At 33.9% G+C, this 24,128-nt stretch overlaps 1 protein-coding gene and 1 pseudogene across 1 annotated transcript; both read left to right on the forward strand.

The window, feature by feature from the left end:
• Positions 1 to 13,236: 13,236 nt before the first annotated feature.
• On the forward strand, positions 13,237 to 16,289 carry LOC113859853 (annotated as a pseudogene).
• Positions 16,290 to 21,698: 5,409 nt separating this feature from the next.
• On the forward strand, positions 21,699 to 23,474 carry LOC113859855. The gene is made up of 2 exons (XM_027492525.1): positions 21,699 to 21,711; positions 22,897 to 23,474. Exons 1-2 carry the CDS (start codon positions 21,699 to 21,701, stop codon positions 23,472 to 23,474), a joined length of 591 nt encoding a protein of 196 aa, XP_027348326.1.
• Positions 23,475 to 24,128: the final 654 nt, after the last annotated feature.

Here is a 24,128-nt window from a genome sequence, read left to right on the forward strand (position 1 = left end):
TTTCTGTTTGTAATTCCTTTTTTGTACTCAATTCAATTTTTGCTGATAAAAGTTCGCCTCATTAAAGCTTTTAATATGACTATTTTATATGGGTTGAGATCATAAAAGTTAATTAAAATGTCAGGTCATTGATTATACTGTGCTGGAAGCTTAGTTATTTAGTTTTTTTTTTTTAGCTTATGAATTGACTGGCTATTTTTATTTAAAATTTATGTTTGTTTTAAACTTGTGTTGTCTTTTGTTATTTGGAACATCTTTTTTGTACCCATTTTCTATGTTTGGGCTTTTCAATTGCAATCGCTTCATCTTGCTCACCAATCATGCCAATCGATAAATCGTGGATTGATAAACCTTTACAACACACTTGAATATGCAAATGGGTTGAAGAAGTTTTTAGATTTTGCATTTCAGCATCAATCTATTGGGGGTCATGAAATTAAGTGTCCTTGTCCAAAGTGTGATTGTAGTAAGTGGCAAAGAAGAGATATAGTTCAAGAACACCTGACTTGTAAGCCTTTTCCTAAAAACTACAAAGTTTGGCATTGGCATGGTGAAAAGCCAAATGTAGTTGAGTTAGAGACTCTTGAAAACACACATGTCATAATAGATGCTTTGCAATCTCAAAATCCAATGAAACTATTATCAATGATGCATTTGGGTTTGCTAGACATAACCAGAATGAACCTGTTCTTTCTCCTAGTCATTTAGATAGGGATCAAACTCTAAATGAAGAGCATAATAGAGAAAACGTAGAATATTTTGACTTGTTGAAAGATGGTAATCAACAATTGTATGAAGGCTGCACAAAGTATTCAAAACTATCTTTCTTGATAAAATTGTATCATATAAAGTGTTTGTGTAGAATGAGTGACAAGGCACTAACTATGATTCTAGAATTATTAAAAGATACTTTTGAATCTGCAAAGATTCCTAGTTCATTCTATGAAGCAAAGAAAGCCATTAATAAACTTTGTCTTAATTACACCAAGATACCTGCTTGTCTAAATGATTATATGCTATATTGAGGAGAAGATAAAGACTTGCAAGAGTGCAAAAGATGCAAGACATCTAAGTGGAAAGATAACAAGAAAAAGAAACCTGCAAAGATCTTGCGATACTTTCCACTATAGCAGAGATTGCAAAGACTATTTATGTGTTCTAGGACTCTAAGGCTTGGAAGACATTTGACTTAATTCATCCAGAGTTTGTTGCTGATCCTCGAAATGTGCGACTTGGCCTAGCTTTAGATGGTTTTAACCCTTTTGGAGCTATGAGCACCAACTATAGCATTTGGTTGGTGGTTCTTATCCTCGACAATCAATCTCCATGGGAGTGCATGAAGTAAACTTCATTCATCTTTTCAATGATTATTCTTGAAAAACAAACGCTAGGAAATAACATAGATGTGTACTTACAACTTTTGATCAAAGAATTGAGGGAGTTGTGGTATGGTGGGGTGCAAACTTTAGATTCTTCAAATAATGAAATGTTTAGGATGCGGACAGTTCTAATGTGGACAATCAGTGACTTTCCCTGTCTTGGTACTTTATCTAGGTAGAATACACACACTAGTCTCGCTTGCCTCACATGTAATTTTGACACAGACTTATATAGATTGAAAGGTAGTAGAAAATGGTATTTTATGGGTCATCATCGTCTTCTAGAAAAGGGGCCATAAATTTTGTTTGTATTGAACTCGTTTTAATGGGACAATTGATCAGAGGAATCCAGCTATAGCACCATCAGGATCAGAAATATTGAAATAACTTGAAGGAATCAATGTTGCATTTGGGAAACCCTTAATTTAAAATGATAATGGTAAAAGAGCTCAATGAAAAATCATTGTTGGAGATGGATTAGGATAATGGAGGAAGAAAAGCATATTTTTTTTTTATCTTCCTTATTAGGAATCTAATTTGTTGCGACACAATCTAGATGTGATGCACATTGAAAAAAATGTATGTGACAATGTATTATACACTTTGCTCAATGAGACTGAGACTGGGAGATCAAAAGACAATCTTAGAGCTCATAAGGATCTTAGAGAAATAGGTATAAGAAAGGAGCTTTGGTCAGATGAGAATGGAAAATATTGTCCATCGTTATTTATAATGTCAAATGCAAATAAAGATATATTCTTGCGATCTTTAAAGAATGTCAGAGTGCCAGATGGATACTCAAGTAATATTTTGAGGTGTGTTGACTTAAAGTAACAAAAACTCTTTGGATTGACATGGTCTTATGCAGCAATTATTACCAATTACCATACGTCATCTATTGTCAGACAAAGTTACTACAGTACTTATAAAATTGTATTCGTTCTTTTGACGGTTATGTTCCAAAAGCATAAGTCTCTTAGACCTTGACAATCTTCAACCTTGATTTGTTGTCACTTAGAAATGTTATTCCCTCCATCATTCTTTACAATCATGGTTCATTTAACTTGCCATCTAGTTGATGAAGTAAAAGTTGGAGGGCCAGTACATTATTGATGAATGTATCCTATTGAAAGGTAAATATTCCATTCCATTATTAGAGTTTATTATTTAAGGCTAAAAATTAATTAAATCTTGTCTTTTTCATTAATTTTCAATTGTTTTCTTAGGTATTTGGGACACTTAAAATCCTATGTACGAAATAAAGCTCAACCAGAAGATTCCATAGTTGAAGGATACCTAGCTGAAGAGGTTCTTACCTTTTGCTCTCACCATATAGAAGAAATTGAGACACAAATCAATAGGTCAACACGTGTTGATGATAATCCTAATGATACATACTCTTCACATGTGGATTCTATTTTTCCACCAATGGGCAAAGTAATCGAGGCTTTCTCAAAATTTCAATTGTTAGATATGGAGAAAAAACAAGCACATCAATATGTTTTGCTAAATTGTCCACAAGTCAAGTCGTACATTGAATGAGTATTTAGACAAACTCCATGTGATACTTAAGATCAATATGAAATTGTTTCTTTGGAGATATCATTTTAATTTTTAATTTTTTGCATGGGAAATTTCAGGATTTTGTACGAAGGCGGTCTAGGGGTCGAAAACCATCAACTGCGGAGTTAGAGAAAATAGTAAATAAGGACTTTATTGATTGGTTTCCTCAAAAGGTAGGTGTGAATACCATTTTTTTTATCTCCCAGGATTACCTCAAAAAATTTAAAAAAATTTAAAAAATAAAATAAAATTGTTTTACAGAAAAATGGAAATTTTTGGAAAAAACAAGTTTGGCTCACGGAAACGGAAATTTGCAGTATACAAGCTTATACCTCCATATCAAAAATTGTTCTTAAGCACGAGAAAGGCAAAATCAGAACTTTTGGCATTTTTTAAAAAAAAACCCTAAACGAACCAGTATAAAGACGCAAGTAAGGGATTCACCCTTTTAGGGGGGCTCGAAAAAGAAAGCAAAAAAATTTTTGAGAGGAGAAGAAATTTTCAAAAATTAGAAAGGCAACGGGTTTCTCTACAAAAAATCTGAACAGAGGAGAAGAGGGATAGAGAAAAGAAGAGAATACCATACCATCCCTTACCCAAAGCTTGAACTATTCTTCGTATGTTGTTGTATTTGTAAGGTTAGTCACCTTTCGTTCTTATTTTACATTTTTGAAACTTACTCTCAGAACAAATATGAACGAACCGAAAAAGCTTACTCTTAGAATGCATATAAATGAACCAAAAACTTGCTATCGAAATGTATTTGAAAGAATAAAAATGCTGAACAACTAAATATCCTCTTCCTATCTTCTTTCATGATTGAGATTTAATATTATATTATTTATATAAAGTATTTGATTTGACATAGCGAGTGCAAGGCTCGAAGCAAAACAAATGTCATATACTAGTTGATTTCCAACAAATGCCACATACTAGTTGATTTCTATCAAATCATTCGCGTAACCATTTTTTTTTATCTAAAATTTTATTCTGATTTATCCATGTTTAGTGTTTTGCTGTATTTTATTGCTGTAATGTCCTTTAATCTATTTTACTTTATTTTATTGTATTCTCTCTTTTTTTAAATAATAATAATAATTAAAATAATTATAATTAGAAGTTATTAAAATTGATCAAATGCAATATTTGTTATTTTATTATATTATTGAGTTTCCTTTTATCACATTCAACATTAATAATAAATCCTTCCTATTTTTATGATGTTTTATTGTTCATATCTTAATTATCATTTTTTTTTACTTTTTGTGATTGTTATCTTTTATTTTATTTATTGTATATTTGTAAAATATTAATGCGATTTAATTTTTATATTTATGATTACTTTATTTTATATTGTGAATACTAAATTACTTATTTTTTTGGTATAATTAATTAATAAATAATAATATAATTGTATCAATTTATAATACTAACGTATAGTTTCTCTATCATCATGTATTATAAATTGATAAAGTTTATGTGTACCTACATTACCAAGACTTTATGCAATATTAATTTATCATATATTGTCATTAATTAATGTGTAGCGACTCTACTTTTATGCGTTATAAATTGTCAAAATCTATGTGTACCAACGTTACCTTAGGTTTTATATAATATAAATCTATCAAATGAAATTTTTAATGTTTTTATTAAATGAGTATCTTCTTTAATCAATTAAAATAATATTTTTTTAAAAATGAAATTAATTTCATATTTTAAAATTTCTTGAATTGTATTTCTAATTTTGATAAATAATCAATTATTTCTCCATTTTTTATTTTATTATACAAATTTTTGCAATACCGTTGTGTGATTTACATTACCTTCGATTGTCCAAAAATTATAAGAGTTTAATGTATAGTTTATGCTATCTTAAATTCTCTTTCAACATTAATCATAATCAAAACTAAAATTCAAATACTTGATTTACGAGTGAAATATTTTAACGATTTGCAATATAGTTGTGTAATCTTCCTTCACTTTCTGTATTGTTTCTCGTAGGGTACATGTATAACCGCGTTATCTTGTATTCTAAATATTATAATTTTACAAAATAATTTTAATTTTAAAATAAATTTTCTCTTACTAAACTTAATTATAATAAACTAATTTCATAATTTTTTTAGATAGAACTACGTGGCTTTGCGTTTCCCATTGCGCCTGGGGATACGTAGGAGCGGGAACCGAACCCGTCAAGTCAAAATAATTCTCAAAATAACCCAAATAACATCGCAATAAATAATATTTCTTCTTCTAAAATAAAATAATTAATGTTTAGGGGTTAATAAATATTTTTTTAAATTAGAATAAATTTGCACAATTAAATTTAGGTAACCGTTTCTAAACGGATGTTGTAAGGTGCTAATACCTTCCCTACACGTAAATGACTCCCGAATTCGCTTTTAGTTTCAAAGACTATATTATTTTAAAAAGTTTTTCCAAGGTTTTTCTTGAAATAAACTTTGGTGGCGACTCCTCTAATTATCATGAAAACGTTTTTTGCCGTACCGTTGCAACAGCCCGGTTGCGACAGATGGCGACTCCACTGGGGATGTCTTTTAGAGAGTCAAGCCTTTATAATTGATTGTGCAAATTTGTCTTATTTTGTTTCTATTTGTTTAATCCCTTTCTTTTTCTTATTTATTTGAATTAATTGTAGTGTTTCTTGTATTCGTGCATGTATTTCATGTATGAATTGCGTAATCTTATTGTATGCTCATATTGATATTGGTATTAATCCTAGGGTAGATGACTATGGATAATTTGTGCTATACTCGTGTTGTTTAATTTTTGCAGCTTTTTATTTTTGATTGAGTTGATAAGGTTTGTATGCTCCCTCACACACTACCACTTACACATTCATCACACACCTTGAGTGGGGCCCCATACCTGGGTCTGAGTATGCTTAGGATTAGAGGGGTTATGTAGCAGTGTCATTTTGGATGCACGTCCTATTTGGCTATCGTGAAAACCCTAGCTAGAGTTTGACCTTTTCTTGATGTCTCGCATCTAGTGGACTCCCTACTGTTGTGGTCAACATCAAGGATTGGATCTTAGCTCTAGTGACCTTTTAGGATTACAAGCCACCTTTTGAGTTTTTACACGTAAAAGAAAGTTGTAGATCTTTAAGTTAGACCCTTTAGGTGACCTGAAATAAGACACAAAATGGGGTATTCTTTCCTTATTTACTCTTTTAGAAATTATGTGAATTATTAGTGCCTTAAAGTTTTAAATAAAAAGGAGAAGAATTTTTTTTTTTACTATATTTTGGAATAATATAAGGACTAGTGATTCACATGATTCTCTTAATTAATTTTTCTTACATCATCATCATTTCATTTATCATTAGATATCATTTATTTGAATATCATGCTTATTGCGATCCTTGTGACGCTTGTAATAAATTTAAAATCATTTTTGAAATAAGGTTAAGGATGAAAATTTGCATAATTTCTTACATCATTGCATTGTCATATGAACCATTACCCTTATAAGTATCAATTTAGATTTATCAAAAGAAAAAATTGAAAAAAGAACTTAAAAAGGGTAGTGATTCATATTGTTCTCGCATTATCATAGTCATCACATATTTGTTTCATTAATAAAAATCCTAGTGGATTATTGATTCATTTAGGATTAATGTTGATTCTTATATGGACGTTTATCTGTTTAGAATCAATATTAATCCTTATGGCTACTAGAATCCTATGTTAATGAAACAAATACAAAATTTGAAATAATTTCTCATCATTTTCTTTTTATTTATAGGTTGAGAATCACAAAGTTGTTTAAGTATTCAAGAAAATGGAAATTAATGTGGGATCAAGTAGCAGTGATATGAGATTAGTTGAGCTGAGAAGGAAATTGCATCTGAGAGTTAAAATGGCTGACACGGCTAGTCTGAGAGGGTTAGGAAAGAAGCTGAAGACAGTCCAACAACTCACTTTAGTGAGGAGGTATGAAAATATTTTGAGATTGATGGAAGTGAATGTGCAAGAAGATGCCATAACAGCTCTAACCCAGTATTATGATTCCCCATTGAGGTGCTTCACTTTTCAGGATTTTTAGTTGGCTCTGACCTTAGAGGAATTTAAGCAAATTCTAGACTTGCCTTTGGAGGGTCAATAGCCATATCGCCCTATGGAACATCATGCATCTCTGCCAACTATTGCCAATGTCTTAAGGATCCATCCAGCAGAGTTGCAACAAGCTTATCAAGAAAGACATCAGAATAGGGGATTCACAAGAGATTTTCTTGAACGACATATGCATAATTTGGCAGAAAAAGAAGATTGGGAGACTTTCATGGATGTCCTAGCACTCAGCATTTATGGCATTGTCCTCTTCCCAAAGCATGACAACTTTGTGGATTTAGCAGCGATTGATGTGTTTCTTGCATGCAAAAATCGATCTAAAAATCCTGTTTCTGCAATACTAGCTGATGTTTATTGTACACTGAGTTTCTGCCATGAAAAGAAAGGAAAGAAGATTATATGTTGTCTACCTATGCTTTATATATGTCTCACAACTCATGTCTTTAAAAGGCCAAGTGAGATCAAGTGTCCGATCACTGATTTGCTAAGGTTTCAAATTGGGCAGAAAAATGGTCAAGAGTGGGCTAATCACTTAGCTAGTTTGAATGAAGGACACATCAGGTGGTACACTCCATGGAAATAGTCAACTTATCATTGCGGCAATTATCCAAATGTTCCTCTTATGGGTACTCGGGGTTGTATAAATCATAATCCAATTATGGGACAACGTCAGCTCGCTTATCCTATGATGGGACCACCTGCTGAGAAATTATTGGTTCCTTTTGTTGTCTACTATGAAGATGGAAATTTCACCAAGCTTATCCAAAAGGCAAGAAATACTTGGGCAAGGGTTGTTCAAAAAGGAAAAGAGTTAGGCGTAAGAAGTTGTGCAGCGAAAGCAAGTTACCGTCAATGGGTTCAAAAAAGAGTCCAAGAGATTAAGTTACCATTCAAAGATCCAGGTACCTCCCAAGAAAGTGAGCCATCTAATCCAGAACCCTTTGAGAATGAAGAAGTAAAAGAGTTAAAGGCAAGACTGGCTAAGATGATCAAGAAGAATGTGAGGGTAGAAAGGGAGCTTCGAGAGAGTCGCCAAACTTGCGCCATCTTGAAGAGAGAGAATAGTGAAAAACAACAAGCCTATGAAGAGGTTTGTAAGAAGCAAAAGTCTGTGCAAAGCCATACAACTAAAGTTCAACGTTGCCTTGAAGCTGTAAACAAGGAATTAGGATTGAGGGTGAAGGAGCGAAATGCAGCTTTATATGAGAAACGACAATTGAAAGGTGCATTGTACAAGGCAAAAAGAGATCGAGAAAAAGCTTTAACTCAAGCCAGTGAACTCCAAACACGAGTGCAAAATATGGAAGGGCAGATAAAGGAAATTGTCATGGCATGTAGGCTGAAATTAATGCTGAAAAATGGGAAGTGATTAGAATCATGAAAGAGTACAAAGTTATTGTGAAAGTGAAAGATGGTCAGATAGAAGAAGGAGATAAGCTTATTGAGTATTGGGTCAAGCGCTTCATACAACTTGCATCATTAGCTAATGCCGCGATTGATGACGTCACGTATATGTTGTCAAAGGCTGAGACAACTACTTTTTTCTACATGATACCTCAAGAAATTAAATATTTCCTTAGCCATTGCAACTAGTTGGTCTCAGAGATGAAAGGAATGATAGCTAGGGATAGGAAGGGGTGATGTAATGATTTGAGGTATGGGTAGACTATGTATGGGTAGAAAAAAGAAAATGTATTTTGAATCAAATTATGATGTACTTTGATATTTTAATTTGATTATGGATTATATTTTGGTGTGTTTCGTTTGACAAGGATCCTACATTAATTTCCATTAAAGACTTGAAGACGCTCAACAACTGTGATGATTCTTTAATCTTTGGTTGTTATTTTTTTTAAGTGCATTTTTCATTTTGATTAATTCTTTTTTGACTACAAACTATTTCAGAAAATTAAACAAATATAATGGGGAAACGTTTTCTAAAGCATCCTTATAGAACTCGCGTTCAAGCAAGGATCATAGATGAGTTAGAGGAGCATAATGAAGAGCTGAGAAACGATGTTAATCAGTTGAAAGAACAAATGGCACAAATCCTAGAGGCACTAAAGTCTTTAGAGAGAAGAACCACAGAGGGGACCCCTATTTAAGCACCTCCGGCACAACCCACTCCTACCTATCCACCAGGTTTTACCCCTGCACAAGGACCATCCCAAAATTTTCCTCCTCATGAAACAATGGTGCCTTTGACCTTGCATGTAGAAAGGCCTCCACAACAAGCTGTCAATCAACAAGATGTCCAATTTCTCCCATATGGCCTTCCCCAAGGTTATACATCACCGATAGCTGAGAACCCACCAAACACTGGCCAACCATCAAATCCACAAATCCAACCAACCCAAACATCCATCCCATCATATGCTTATCCTCAAAATACCCATCCCTAAGAAGTTCATATACCCCACACTATACCTACCCCAAACCAACCGATCCACCACCAACCACAAATCACTAATCCTAGCCTTAATAGATACCTAGCCATATCACCATTCCATTCCCATAAGACCTTAGAAGAACCCCAGCCCAATTACTCAGATGAGCACTTCCAATCCAGAGAAAAATTACAAATATTGGAAGAAAGATTGAGAGCTATCGAGGGGAGCAGCTATGGCATTGGAGAAGCTGTGGATCTTTACTTAGTCCCAGATGTGATAGTTCCTCCAAAATTCAAAGTGCATGATTTTGATAAGTACAAAGGAACAACATGTCCAAAAAGTCATCTGATCATGTACTGTAGAAAGACTTGGTTGATGCTTTCCTAAAGCAATATAAGTACAACATTGATATGGCTCCTGATAGATTACAACTGCAGAATATGTTAAAGAAGGAGGATGAGACTTTTAAAGAATACGCTCAGAGATGGAGAGAAGTTGCAGCTCAAGTGGAGCCCCCTTTATCTGAAAAAGTAATGGTGGCTATGTTTATTGATACTCTCCAATCACCTTTCTATGATAGAATGATTGGAAGTGTTTCATCAAACTTCTCTGATATTGTGATTATTGGAGAAAGAGTGGAAGGAGGAATAAGGAGTGGTAAGATATTTCACAATTCGAGCGGACCCTCCAATTTAAAGAAATTTGCAAATGGTCTAGGAAGAAAGAAGGAAGGAAAGACTAATGCTATAGCCTTTCACCCAAGAGAAGTTCCTCTCATCAGACCTAACCCTGCACCTTTTCAATTCCAACCCACATTTCCTGCCCCTCAAATGTCTTACCCATATGTCAATGTTGTTTCACAGAATCTAAGTCCCCAATCTTATTAGCCGCGACCCTACCAACTTGCTCCGCCTACTTTTCCTATAACACCACCCATGAGACCACCCCAGCATTGGAACCAAAACCCAAATCCCAACCAAATAAGACCCCAAAACAATCAAGAAAGGAAACAAGTTCAATTCGACCCAATCCCCATGTCCTACACTGAGTTACTACCTCGCCTATTCCAAAGTTCATTAGTTGTACCCTGTCCAATGAAACCTGTAGAACCGCCCTATCCAAGAGGATATGACCCAAATGCTAAGTGAGAGTATCATGCTGGTGGCATTGGTCATTCGACAGAGAATTGTAGGGCATTAAAGTTCAAAGTGCAAGACTTAATTAATGTCAAATGGATGAATTTCAAGAAGGATAATCCTAACATTAGGAGTAACCGCCTACCCGGGCATGGAGGATCGTCGGTAAATGCCGTCGAGGAAGAGCCTGCACATGTTTTAAAGAGGAAAGTTGAAGAGGTTACCCCTCCTCTTAAGGTTATTTTTGATAAGCTGTGCAAGGCTGACTTGATCAGGGGTTTTGTACATGAAGAAAATATGTGTGACTTGCACCCTAATGCATACCACTCCATTGAAGATTGTGAAGAATTCAAGCATGTTTTGCAAACCCTGATGGACAAGCAATTGGTCCAAATCGGGCACCCTAAGGAGAAAAATGAAGTTTTGACTGTTGATGGACAATTCTCAGCTTTCCCGAAACCTTTGGTCATTCATTACACCAAATGTATGAACACCCCAACTACTAATGGACCTAGACCCATCACTATACAAGTACTGGCTCCATTCCCTTACAAGAACAACAAAGCAGTACCATGGAAGTATGATGCAGGGGTTTATGTCGGCAATTTTAAGGAAAATCAAACATAAGGTGTCAATTCTGATACTCTCGCCGTCTCAAACATTGCTGGCGTTGGTGGAATGACCCGCAGTGGTCGTATTTATACACCTAAGAAGCTGAGAAAAGAGCGAGCAATAGAGATAGAGAGATCCTCAAAGGGGAAAGCCAAATTGGGCGAGTTTGAAGATTCTGACGAAGAGAAAATGCCTGAAATAAAAAAGACAGTATCTGATGAAGAAGCTTGTGAGTTTTTGAAATTTATTCGTCAAAGTGAGTATTAAGTTGTGGAACAGTTAAACAGAACTCCAGCACGGATATCTCATTTATCGTTGTTGTTGAACTCTGAGCCACATAGGAGGACTCTTTTGAAAGTGTTGAATGAGGCTCATGTCAGCCATGATATCACTACCGACAAGTTTTGAGACATTGTTGGTAATATTGTTTCAAACAATTATCTCACCTTCGCTGATGATGAAGTACCTGCCGAAGGAATGGGGCACAATAAAGCACTGCATATTTCTGTGAAATGTTGAGATCACATTATTGCTAGAGTGCTTATTGACAATGGGTCTTCTCTGAATGTGATGCCAAAAGCAACATTGTCAAAATTACCTTGTGATAGGTCGCATATGAAACCCAGTGCCATGATAGTAAGAGCGTTTGATGGAACAAGGAGAGAGGTCATTGGAGAAATTGAAATCCCAATCCAAATTGGTCCTTGCACCTTTCAGATTTTGTTTCAAGTAATGGATATCGCACCAGGTTACAGCTGTCTTTTGGGGAGGCCTTGGATTCATTCTGCTAGAGTTGTACCATCCACATTGCATCAGAAACTGAAGTTTATCATTGATAATAAGTTGGTGATTATCTCTGGTGAAGAAGATATGTTAGTGAGTAAACCTTTGTCAACACCTTATATTGAAGCCGTTGAAGAAGCTCTAGAGACCTCTTTTTAGGCTTTAGAGATTGCAAATGCTATTTATGTTAGAGAGGGAGCCCCAATCGTAAAGCCTGTCTAATACATCCATAATGATTGCTAAAGTTATGCTTGACGGAGGTTGTCAATATGGATACGTGCTAGGACAAACCATCACGAAAGCAGAAAACTAGTTACAGCTCCATGAGAATAAGGATAGATTTGGGTTGGGTCACACGCCCACTAAAGCTGATAAGAGAAGAGTCATGGAGGAAAAGAAAGAAAGAAGATTAGCCAGGTTGGAAGGTAGGAAGCCTAAGACTGAAAGGGTCCTCATTTGTGATCTTCTGAAGAGCTTCTATAGTGCTGGATTTGAGTTTCAAGACTCAGTGGCTGCTGCTGATGTGGATACACCTGAAGAAGAGGTTGTGGACCTAGTCCGCACTTGTCCGCCAAACACAAAAGTTGGCAATTGGGAGATCATTTAGTTACTTGTGATTTTTAATAGCTATTCAAAGTAATCCTTGAAGTTAATCCTATTGTTTTGTTCCAAAGCTTTAGGATATCATTACTTTTTGAAAACGCTGATATATGATTTCTTTTTGTAATTTGAATTATCAGTTTGTTTTGTAAATTGGGACATATGTTTCCTTTTAAGTATATTTAAATGAAATGCAATTTGAATTCTCAGTAATCTTTCGTGTCTTTTTCTTTATCAGTTGAATCTTGTCGTTTATTTTCTTTTTGTCTCAACTCTCGCACAATGCAGATTCGAAAGTGACATGTTTGAAAGTAACAGTGCTAATATCTCATCCACTAATTTTGATTGTCCCATTAATCAAGCTGTCAAAGATGATAGTGATGTTGATTTACCTTCAGAATTTCTAAGATTGGTCGATCAAGAAGTGAAAGAGATCCAACCTCATGATGAACCCACTGAGACAATTAATTTAGGGACTGAAGATGATAAAAGAGAAATCAAAATAGGCACCCTCATGAAAAAACAAGAGCGTGACAAGTTGATTAAACTCTTGCATGATTATAATGATGTCTTTGCATGGTCTTATCAAGATATGCCAGGTCTAGATGTTGACATAATCGACCATAAATTGCCACTAAAACCACAGTGTTTCCCAGTTAAGCAGAAATAAAGGAGAATGAAGCCTGAGATGTCATTGAAGATTAGAGAGGAGGTCAAGAAGCAATTTGATGCAAGTTTTCTTGCTGTTGCCAAATACCCTCAATGGGTTGCTGACATTGTGCCAGTTCCCAAGAAAGATGGAAAGGTTCGGATGTGTGTTAACTATCGGGATCTAAATAGAGCCAGCCCTAAAGATGATTTTCCATTGCCTCACATTGATATGCTAGTAGATAATACAACTCAACATTTATTTTTCTCTTTTATGGATGGTTACTCGGGTTATAATCAGATCAAAATGGTTGAAGAGGATATGGAGAAAACCACATTCATTACACCTTGGGGCACCTTTTGCTACAAGGTCATGCCTTTCGGTTTGAAAAATGCCGGGGCAACATATCAAAGGGCGATGGTGACATTATTTCATGATATGATACATAAGGAGGTTGAAGTCTATGTGGATGATATGATTGCGAAATCAATGACTGAAGAAGACCATGTTGTAAATTTACACAAATTGTTTGAGCGGTTGAGAAAATTCAAATTGCGGTTGAAACCTGCCAAATGTACCTTTGGGGTAAAATCAGGCAAGTTGTTGGGATTCATTGTCAGTCAAAAGGGAATAGAGGTCAATCCTGACAAGGCAAAAGCAATCATAGAAATGCCGCCTCCTCGCACTGAAAAGGAAGTTCGTGAATTTTTGGGGAGATTGAATTATATTGCCCGAATCATATGCCAACTAACTGCTACTTGTAAACCAATTTTTAAGTTGTTACGGAAAAATCAATCGATGGAGTGGAATGATGATTGTCAAGAAGTTTTTGAGAAAATAAAGCAATATTTGCAAAATCCCCCGATACTAGTGCCGCCAGTGTCAGGGAGACCGCTTATTATGTATTTGATAGTGTTAGAAGGATCCATGGGATGTGTTTTAGGTCAGCATGATGAATCGGGTCGGAAAGAGCATGCCATTTATTATTTGAGCAAGAAGTTCACTGATTATGAAGCTAGATACTCTTTGTTGGAGCGAACCTGTTGTGCCTTGGCTTGGGCAGCTCATAGATTAAGGCAATATATGTTGAGTCACACGACTTGGTTGGTGTAAAAAATGGACCCAATCAAATACATCTTTGAGAAAGCAGCCCTTACTGGAAGGATTGCTCGTTGGTCCTACTGTCAGAATATGATATTGTGTATGTTACTCAAAAAGCAGTCAAAGGCAGTGCTCTTGCAGATTTCCTAGCTCATCAACCGGTGAATGATTATCAGTCAATACAGTATGAATTTCCTGATGAAAATATAATGGCGTTGCTCAATGAGAAAGAATCGTCAGCAAGAGATGAATGGGTCATGATGTTTGATGGTGCTTCTAATGCACTCGGACACGGGATTGGTGCTATACTAATTTCCCCAGAGAAGCAATATTTTCTGATTACAGCTAGATTATCATTCGATTGTACGAATAATGTAGCTGAATATGAAGCATGTGCTATGGGAATTCAAGCAACTATAGAGTCAAAGATCAAAATTCTTGAGGTATATGGTGACTCAGCCTTGGTCATCCACCAGCTGAAAGGTGAATGAGAGACTCGAGATGCCAAATTAATCCCTTATCAAGCCTATATTAGAGAGCTAGTGAAGTATTTCGATGAAATTACTTTCCAACATATTCCTCGTGAGGAGAATCAATTGGCTGATGCTTTAGCTACTTTATCATCAATGTTTGTAGTGAGTCAAAAAGAAGACATGCCGTTCATAAAGATGCAACAGCTTGATCATCTTGCCTATTGTCAAATGGTTGAAGAAGAATCTGATGGTAAACCTTGGTATTATGACATTAAAAATTTCCTAAAACACCATGAATACCCATTAAATGCTATTGAAAATGACAAAAGGACATTGAGGAGGTTAGCAATGAGTTTCTTTCTAAATGGAGACGTGCTCTACAAAAGGAATCATGATATGGTTCTGCTTAGATGTGTGGATGCTTCAGAAGCACGAAAGATCATGGAAGAGATTCATGAAGGTTCATTTGGGACCCATGCCAATGGACATGCCATGGCAAAGAAGATTCTAAGGGTTAGATATTATTGGTTGACAATGGAGGCCGATTGCTTTCGTTATGTGAAGACATGTCATAAATGCCAGACATATACTGACAATATTAATGTTCCCCCAACAAGTTTGAATGTCTTATCATCGCCTTGGCCTTTTTCAATGTGGGGAACTGATGTTATTGGACCAATTGAACCTAAAGCCTCTAATGGTCACCGCTTCATTCTAGTTGCTATTGATTATTTCATAAAATGGGTTAAGGTTACTTCATATGCTAGTGTGACCCGAAATGTGGAGGTGAGATTCATTAAAAAGGATTTGATCTGTCGGTATGGCCTCCCAAGCAAGTTGATAACAGACAATGACACTAATTTGAACAACAAAATGATGAAATAATTGTGTGACAATTTCAAGATTCGACATCATAATTCCTCTCCAAATCGCCCAAAGATGAATGGAGCAGTTGAAGCAGTCAATAAAAATATTAAGAAGATCATCCAAAAGATGGTAGTGACATACAGGGATTGGCATGAAATGCTGCCATTTGCCTTGCATAGATACCGAACTTCAGTTCGTACTTCAACCGGGGCAACTCCATACTCTTTGGTATATGGAATGGAAGCAGTACTTTCTATTGAAGTCAAAATTCCCTCTTTAAGGGTAATGATGGAGACCAAAATGGAGGAAGCAGAATGGGTACAACCTCGTTTTGATCAATTGAATCTCATTGAAGGAAAACGATTGAATGCGTTATGTCACGGTCAACTATACCAGAGAAGGATGAAGAAGGCTTTTGATAAAAAGGTTCGTCCAAGAGAATTCAGTGAGGGAGATATGGTGCTTAAAAAGATTTTGCCAACGCATAAAGATTATCGTGGCAAGTGGTCCCCGAATTATGAAGGACTATATGTGGTGAAAAAGGCTTTCTCAGGAGGGGCTCTAATCCTCACAAACATGGATGGACAAGATCTTCTAAACCCCATCAATTCTGATGCTGTAAGAAAATACTATGCTTAAAAAATAATAATAATAATAATTAAAAAAGAAGAAAAAATAATAAAAAAGAAAAAAGAAGAAAATAGCTCGCTAGGTTGAAAACCTGAAAGGGCGACCTAGGCAAAAGTTAGAGCGACCTAGTGAGTTGAAAACTCGAAAGAGCGGCTCAGGCAAAAATTAAGGTCAAATAAATACTACAATGAACTGAAAACCTGAAAGGGCAGTTTAGAGGGGCACTAACTTTAGTCGCAAGAAAGGGCTTCAAATCAAGAAATATGATCGACTGGAAAACTAAAGTGGGGCAATTTTGAGAGGTTAAAGTTGAATCAAACGGAAGATGGATTCAAAATACCATACTGGGGCAATTTTATTTTAGCAGTCTTGTTAATGGATGATCAACTTACATGGGAGATTAGCACTGTTCATCTGGAAGATGTCATTTAATCGGCATAATACTTCGTTATTCTTGTAGTCATTCTGATCCTTTGTTTGATGTATTTGTTTTTCTATTATGTTGTAAGTCCTCTTTGTAAATTCACCATTTCTTTATTACAGTCATCCTACTTTCCAGAATATTTATCCCTGACTTTTGTCATCTTCCATTCAGCTTATATACACCACTTTGTTTACTCAACTTCTTCAACAACATTAACTAACATTTTTATTGTCATTTCAATAATTATATACTAAAAGGAAACATGAAAATTGTTAAAAGGGTAATAAGAAAATATGATTACAATTGGAAGCTTAAAAAATTCACACAGTAAGCTTGATGAATCTCCTGATAAGTTTAGCGTGACAGAAGAAGTTGTCTCCTTATGACAATTCAAAAATAAATGGCAATCTAATTCAATTCATGTCTCACCCAGTTCAGATCTTATGAAAGAATTGATCCTGACCGAAGAGCATACTCATTCATGAACCTTGAGGTGTATGTTCCAATAAGGTTGAAAGATTACTATCCCCCAAAAAAAGGGACAGAGTTTGTTTTGATTTAATAAGTCTCATAATAGCATTGACTTCATCATTCAATAACTTCACTCTAAGTGATAACAGTCATCCAGTTTATACAATCGCATCATTACATTAGCATGCATTTGTTTTTATCTATTATCACCTTTTGAAGTTTAATTTAAATTCATTATCTGCTTTACAACCTTTATGTTCAGTCTAAGTTTACGATATAACTGAGCCCTTTACCTTTTATTAAAATTTGGAAGCTAACTGATCGCTTTATTTTTCTGTCCTATTTTTACTATTAAAGTTCAGAGGCTGTTTGTCCTTTTATTTTCTTTTGCAATCCAGAACATGATCGGCCTTTTATTTTTCTGTCTTTCTTTTTACCTTTCTTGTCCAAGTCCCTTTATGTTTTTGTCGAAGTCTAAAACTTGACAACATCTTTCGTATTTTCTCAAAGTCCAACACCTAACTGGCACATTTTATTTTCTGTCAAAGCCCAAAATCTGACTGGCACTTTTCCCTTCTCTGTTAAAGCCTGGAACCTGACTGGTACCCTTTTACTATTATGGCAAAATCCAGAACCTGACTGGCACATTTTATTTTTTTAGTCAACGCCCAGCATCAAACTGGCACCTTTCTCTTCTCTGTCAAAGTTTAGAATCGAACTGACACATTTTACTTTTCTATCAAAGCCTAGTACCTGCCTGACACATTTCATTTCTCTGCCAAACTCCAGAACCTGACTGACACCTTTCTCTTCTCTGCCAAAGCCTAGAACCTGACTAGCACTTTTTACTTCTCTTCCATAGAACCTGACTGACATTTTTCACCTTTTATCCTGTTGTTTAAGCCCAGTATCTGCCTGGCAACCTTTGTTTTTAGTTAAAAGTCAATGTCGTTTCATAATTTTGTTTAATACAAATTGTCATAAATTATGACTTTCCCTAACAGTTGAGTGTTCATTAAATTTGTCTTTGTATTCCTTGTACCCTTTGTTCATTTTAGACAAAAAATTTGATTCTCTTCTTTACTCAGTTCTCATCAACTCTAACTTGAAAATATCTCTAATTGATATGAACTGAGTAAAGAGGGGCAATTGTGAATACCATTTTTTTATTTCCCAGGATTACCTCAAAAAATTTAAAAAATAAAATAAAATTGTTTTACAGAAAAATGGAAATTTTTGGAAAAAACAAGTTTGGCTCACAGAAACGGAAATTTGCAGTATACAAGCTTATACCTCCATATCAAAAATTGTTCTTAAGCACGAGAAAGGCAAAATCAGAACTTTTGGCATTTTGTAAAAAAAACCCTAAACAAACCAGTATAAAGACGCAAGTAAGGGATCCACCCGGGGGGTCTTTTGGGGGAGGGCTGGAAAAAGAAAGCAAAAAAATTTTTGAGAGGAGAAGAAGTTTTCAAAAATTAGAAAGGCAACGGGTTTCTCTACAAAAAATCTGAACAGAGGAGAAGAGGGATAGAGAAAAGAAGAGAATACCATACCATCCCTTCGACCCAAAGCTTGAACTATTTTTCGTATGTTGTTGTATTTGTAAGGTTAGTCACCTTTCGTTCTTATTTTACATTTTTGAAACTTACTCCCAGAACAAATATGAACGAACTGAAAAAGCTTACTCTCAGAATGCATATAAATGAACCAAAAACTTGCTATCGAAATGTATTTGAAAGAATAAAAATGCTGAACAACTAAATATCCTCTTCCTATCTTCTTTTCATGATTGAGATTTAATATTATATTATTTATATAAAGTATTTGATTTGACATAGCGGGTGCAAGGCTTGAAGCAAAACAAATGTCATATACTAGTTGATTTCCAACAAATGCCACATACTAGTTGATTTCTATCAAATCATTCACGTAACCATGTTTTTTTTTATCTAAAATTTTATTCTAATTTATCCATGTTTAGTGTTTTGCTGTATTTTATTGCTGTAATGTCCTTTAATCCATTTTACTTTATTTTATTGTATTCTCTTTTTTTTAAAATAATAATAATAATTAAAATAATTATAATTAGAAGTTATTAAAATTGATCAAATGCAATATTTGTTATTTTATTATATTATTGAGTTTCCTTTTATCACATTCAACATTAATAATAAATCCTTCCTATTTTTATGATGTTTTATTGTTCATATCTTAATTATCATTTTTTTTTACTTTTTTACTTTTTGGGATTGTTATCTTTTATTTTATTTATTGTATATTTGTAGAATATTAATGCGATTTAATTTTTATATTTATGATTACTTTATCTTATATTGTGAATACTAAATTACTTATTTTTTTGGTATAATTAATTAATAAATAATAATATAATTGTATCAATTTATAATACTAACGTATAGTTTCTCTATCGTCATGTATTATAAATTGATAAAGTCTATGTGTACCTACGTTACCAAGTCTTTATGCAATATTAATTTATCATATATTGTTATTAATTAATTATTTAACCACTCTAATAATAATACAAGATATATTTCTCTTCTAAATACTAACTTACGAATCAATTAACTAATTTAAATCTAAATTATTTTATTAAAAAACAATTTATAATACTAATGTGTAGCGATTCTACTTTTATGCGTTATAAATTGTCAAAATCTATGTGTACCAACGTTACCTTAGGTTTTATATAATATAAATCTATCAAATGAAATTTTTAATGTTTTTATTAAATGAGTATCTTCTTTAATCAATTCAAATAATTTTTTTTTAAAAATGAAATTAATTTCATATTTTAAAATTTCTTGAATTGTATTTCTAATTTTGATAAATAATCAATTATTTCTCCATTTTTTATTTTATTATACAAATTTTTGCAATACCGTTGTGTGATTTACATTACCTTCAATTGTCTAAAAATTATAAGAGATTAATGTATAGTTTACGCTATCTTAAATTCTCTTTCAATATTGATCATAATCAAAACTAAAATTCAAATACTTGATTTACGAATGAAATATTTTAACGATTTGCAATATAATTGTGTGATCTTCCTTCACTTTCTGTATTGTTTCTCGTAGGGTACATGTATAACCGCGTTATCTTGTATTCTAAATATTATAATTTTACAAAATAATTTTAATTTTAAAATAATTTTTCTCTTACTAAACTTAATTATAATTAACTAATTTCATAATTTTTTAGATACAACTACGTGACTTTGAGTTCTCCATTGCACCTGGGGATACGTAGGAGCGGGAACCGAATCCGTCAAGTCAAAATAATTTTCAAAATAACCCAAATAACATCACAATAAATAATATTCCTTCTTCTAAAATAAAATAATTAATGTTAGGGGTTAATAAATATTTTTTTAAATTAGAATAAATTTGCACAATTAATTTTAGGTAATCGTTTTTAAACGGATGTTGTAGGGTGCTAATACATTCCCTACACGTAAATGACTCCCGAATTCGCTTTTGGTTTCAAAGACTATATTATTTTAAAAAAAAATTCCAAGGTTTTTCTTGAAATAAACTTTGGTGGCGACTCCTCTGATTATCATGAAAACGTTTTTCGCCGTACCGTTGCGATAGTAGGTGAGAAATTTGATGATATTTTATTGAGCTATGTTCATAATATTTTATTATGACAAGTATTTATATTATTGTAGATTATAAACCCAGACATTGTGAGCATCATGGTAGATGATTTGAGGAATTGAGCAAATGGTCTGACACAACTTGCTAGAAGGCTTTTTGCATTTAATAGTAATGGGTTCAAATTTTGTACTACCACTCGAGATCATGGGTTAAAAACCTAAAATAATGGAGTTTTTGTAACTTCTTCTACATCCTGTATTGCTAGTAGTGCTGATGAAAATATAAGACAAGCATATTTAGCCTATTTTAGTCATTTAGAAGACATCATTGAGCTAAACTACTATAGTTGGTTTCGAGTTATATTATGTAAATGTAAATGGGCTGACACCACTAGAGAGAAAGGGTATAGAAAGGATGTATGGGGTTTTACTTCTGTTAATTTTTTACGATTAATTCACACTGGTGATCGTGTAGACCATGATCCATACATTGAAGCTTCCCAAGCTCAAATGGTATTTTATACGAATGATGTGTTAGCAATTTTTGGTCATACATATATATTACATAATTTAAATGTGTTAAGGCCATTATTTTATTAGCCAACATATTAAAGTGGTCTAATTAATATAAGTTTATGGCTAATTGTGTAGATACCATTAGTGATATTATAATTTGATGAGGGGCCAAATTATAATTATCAATTTTGGGATAACTGATGGCAGTTACCAATACAGGGGTTATGGTCCTCATTTGTAGAGTCAAGTAACAGACGTAAAATACACACGACTCTTTTCTCTTCATCCCCATCAGGAGAGAAATTCAAGAGGAACCTAAGGCCCTCTACATTTGGAAGATTATCAAACCAATCTTGAATCTCATCATCTTGTCTTGTTCCTAATGGCAAATTCAGGTACGCTTCCGCATTTAGTTTTCATCATGATCTTGAGTATGGGATAGAAAGCATGTGATTAGGTTGATTGATTGAATCCCACAATTGGTATCAGAGCCTCCTATACTTAATTCATGTATGATTTTGGGATTTATGCCATTAGGGTTCCAAATTGGGATTTATTGATTTCAATTTGAAATTATACGCTGATTACGTATTGAACAATTGGAATTTATTGGTTCTGAAATTGCGTATTAAACATGGTTTCAAATTCAACATATACGATGCATTATTATAATCCTCTGTGCATTGAAATCGTACATTGAAATTGACAATTGGAATTAAAATTGAAATTGTACAGAAATTGAAATTGAACATTTACGTATGATTTATTTATTTCTTGCCAGGGAACGTTGCGCTGTTAAGACAACGTATGATTGAATTTTCGAGTAGTTGATTAAAATTAGACTTTTGCCAAACCTCTACGTCCTTCGCGCTGGGTCAGGGGCTTGAATTTTCTATGCATATTGAATTCGAACTTAGGCCGTATTTTATATTGATTGAACTATCTATGATTGAATTTTTCATAGATTCTATTGATTGCGATGCATGACGTTAAGTCATTTTGTTATTGTATTTTATATTTTTTTTTGAGGATTTGGTATATTAAGGATTTGGTTATGAATTCAACTTATTGATATTATGTCATGATTACAAATTCAGTTTGGTATATCAATATTCAAATTTTGGTTATTGTTTGTATGTTTTATACAAAAGTTTAACATTTTAAATGAGCTAATTGAATCAAGAAATCACCAAAGTGACATATCTTGTGTAGATTATTCGTAAGAAATGTTAAATGTTAGTATGTATGTTTATCCATGCGAGTATTAATTGGCCTAAAGGAAGATTAATATTTGGCCGGATTGCATGCACACCTGTGATGGTAAACATGTGATAATTATGAGGTTTTGCTTGTGAATGATAAATCAATCCAAAGAGAGGTTTATTGTTTGACATATTTTATTATCAATGTTTGATCATTACAACAAGGGTATCACTAGCAATTAATATTACTGTCCAAAGACTTGATATTGATGATGCACTAGGTATCTTGAGATGGGTTATGCCATAATTTGAATATATTGATGATTAGATTTTATTATTATGTGAGCATAATTGTATTGTTTGCTTTGTTCTTTTTAGCTGTTGCTTCTATATTTGCTAATCTAAATTCGGTTCTGGTTCTTAATGGTACAAATTTTAAGGACTGGAAAGAGAACATGAAAATTGTTCTTGGCTGCATGGATCTAGACCTTGCATTAAGGATTGAGAAACCCTCTTCTCTTACGAATTCTAGCACCTCTGAACAGAGGAAACTTCATGAGAAGTGGGATCACTCAAATCGCATGAGTCTTATGATCATTAAGCGCGGCATTCCTGAGGTCTTTAGGGGTACTGTTTCAGATGATATCACAAGTGCCAAAGAATTCCTTGCTGATATTGAAAAGCGCTTTGCAAAAAGCGATAAGGCGGAAACAAGTACTCTTCTTCAGAATTTGATTTCCATGAAGTATCAAGGCAAAGGAAATATAAGGGAATACATTATGGGAATGTCAAATATTGCTTCAAAATTAAGGGCACTAAAGCTTGAGCTGTCAGAAGACTTGCTTATTCATTTAGTGTTGATTTCTCTACCTTCACAGTTTAGTCAGTTTAAGATCTCTTATAATTGTCAGAAGGAGAAATGGTCTCTTAATGAGCTCATTTCATACTGTGTGTAAGAAGAGGAAAGAATGAAGCAAGAGAGGACTGAAAGTGCCCATTTTGTGAGTACCTCTAAAGACAAGGGCAAAAGAAAGATGACTTTAGACTTTAAGAATAAAGCTGTTAAAGGTCCAGCACAAAAGAAACAAAATCAGGGTGACAATTATTTCTTTTGCAGTAAGTCTGGACTTGTAAAGAAGAAATGTACCAAATATCATGCTTGGCGTGCAAGGATAGGTATGTTTCTTACTTTGGTCTGTTATGAGGTCAATTTAGCTTTAGTACCTAGAAACACTTGGAGGTTAGATTTAGGTGCCACTACTAACATTAGTGTTTCAATGCAGGGTCGCCTAAGCTACCGGAAGCCAATTGATTCTGAAAGATGGATATATGTTGGAGATGAAAAATCGGCGGAAGTGGAAGCTATAGGGCATTTTAGATTATTATTGTGTACTGGTTTTTATTTGGATTTGAAAGACATTTTTATTGTACCTTCATTTAGACAGAATTTGGTTTCAGTTTCTTATTTAGACAAATCAGGTTATTTTTGTTCATTTGGAAATCGTATGGTTAGGTTGTTTTTTAATTCAGATATTGTTAGAACTGGTTCACTTTTAGCTTATAATAATCTATATTTACTCGATACAGTAGCTTCTTATGGTGAATCCTTT

The sequence above is a fragment of the Abrus precatorius genome, unplaced genomic scaffold (assembly GCF_003935025.1).
Source record: "Abrus precatorius isolate BTA unplaced genomic scaffold, Abrus_2018 Scaffold2, whole genome shotgun sequence".
Lineage (NCBI taxonomy): Eukaryota > Viridiplantae > Streptophyta > Magnoliopsida > Fabales > Fabaceae > Abrus > Abrus precatorius.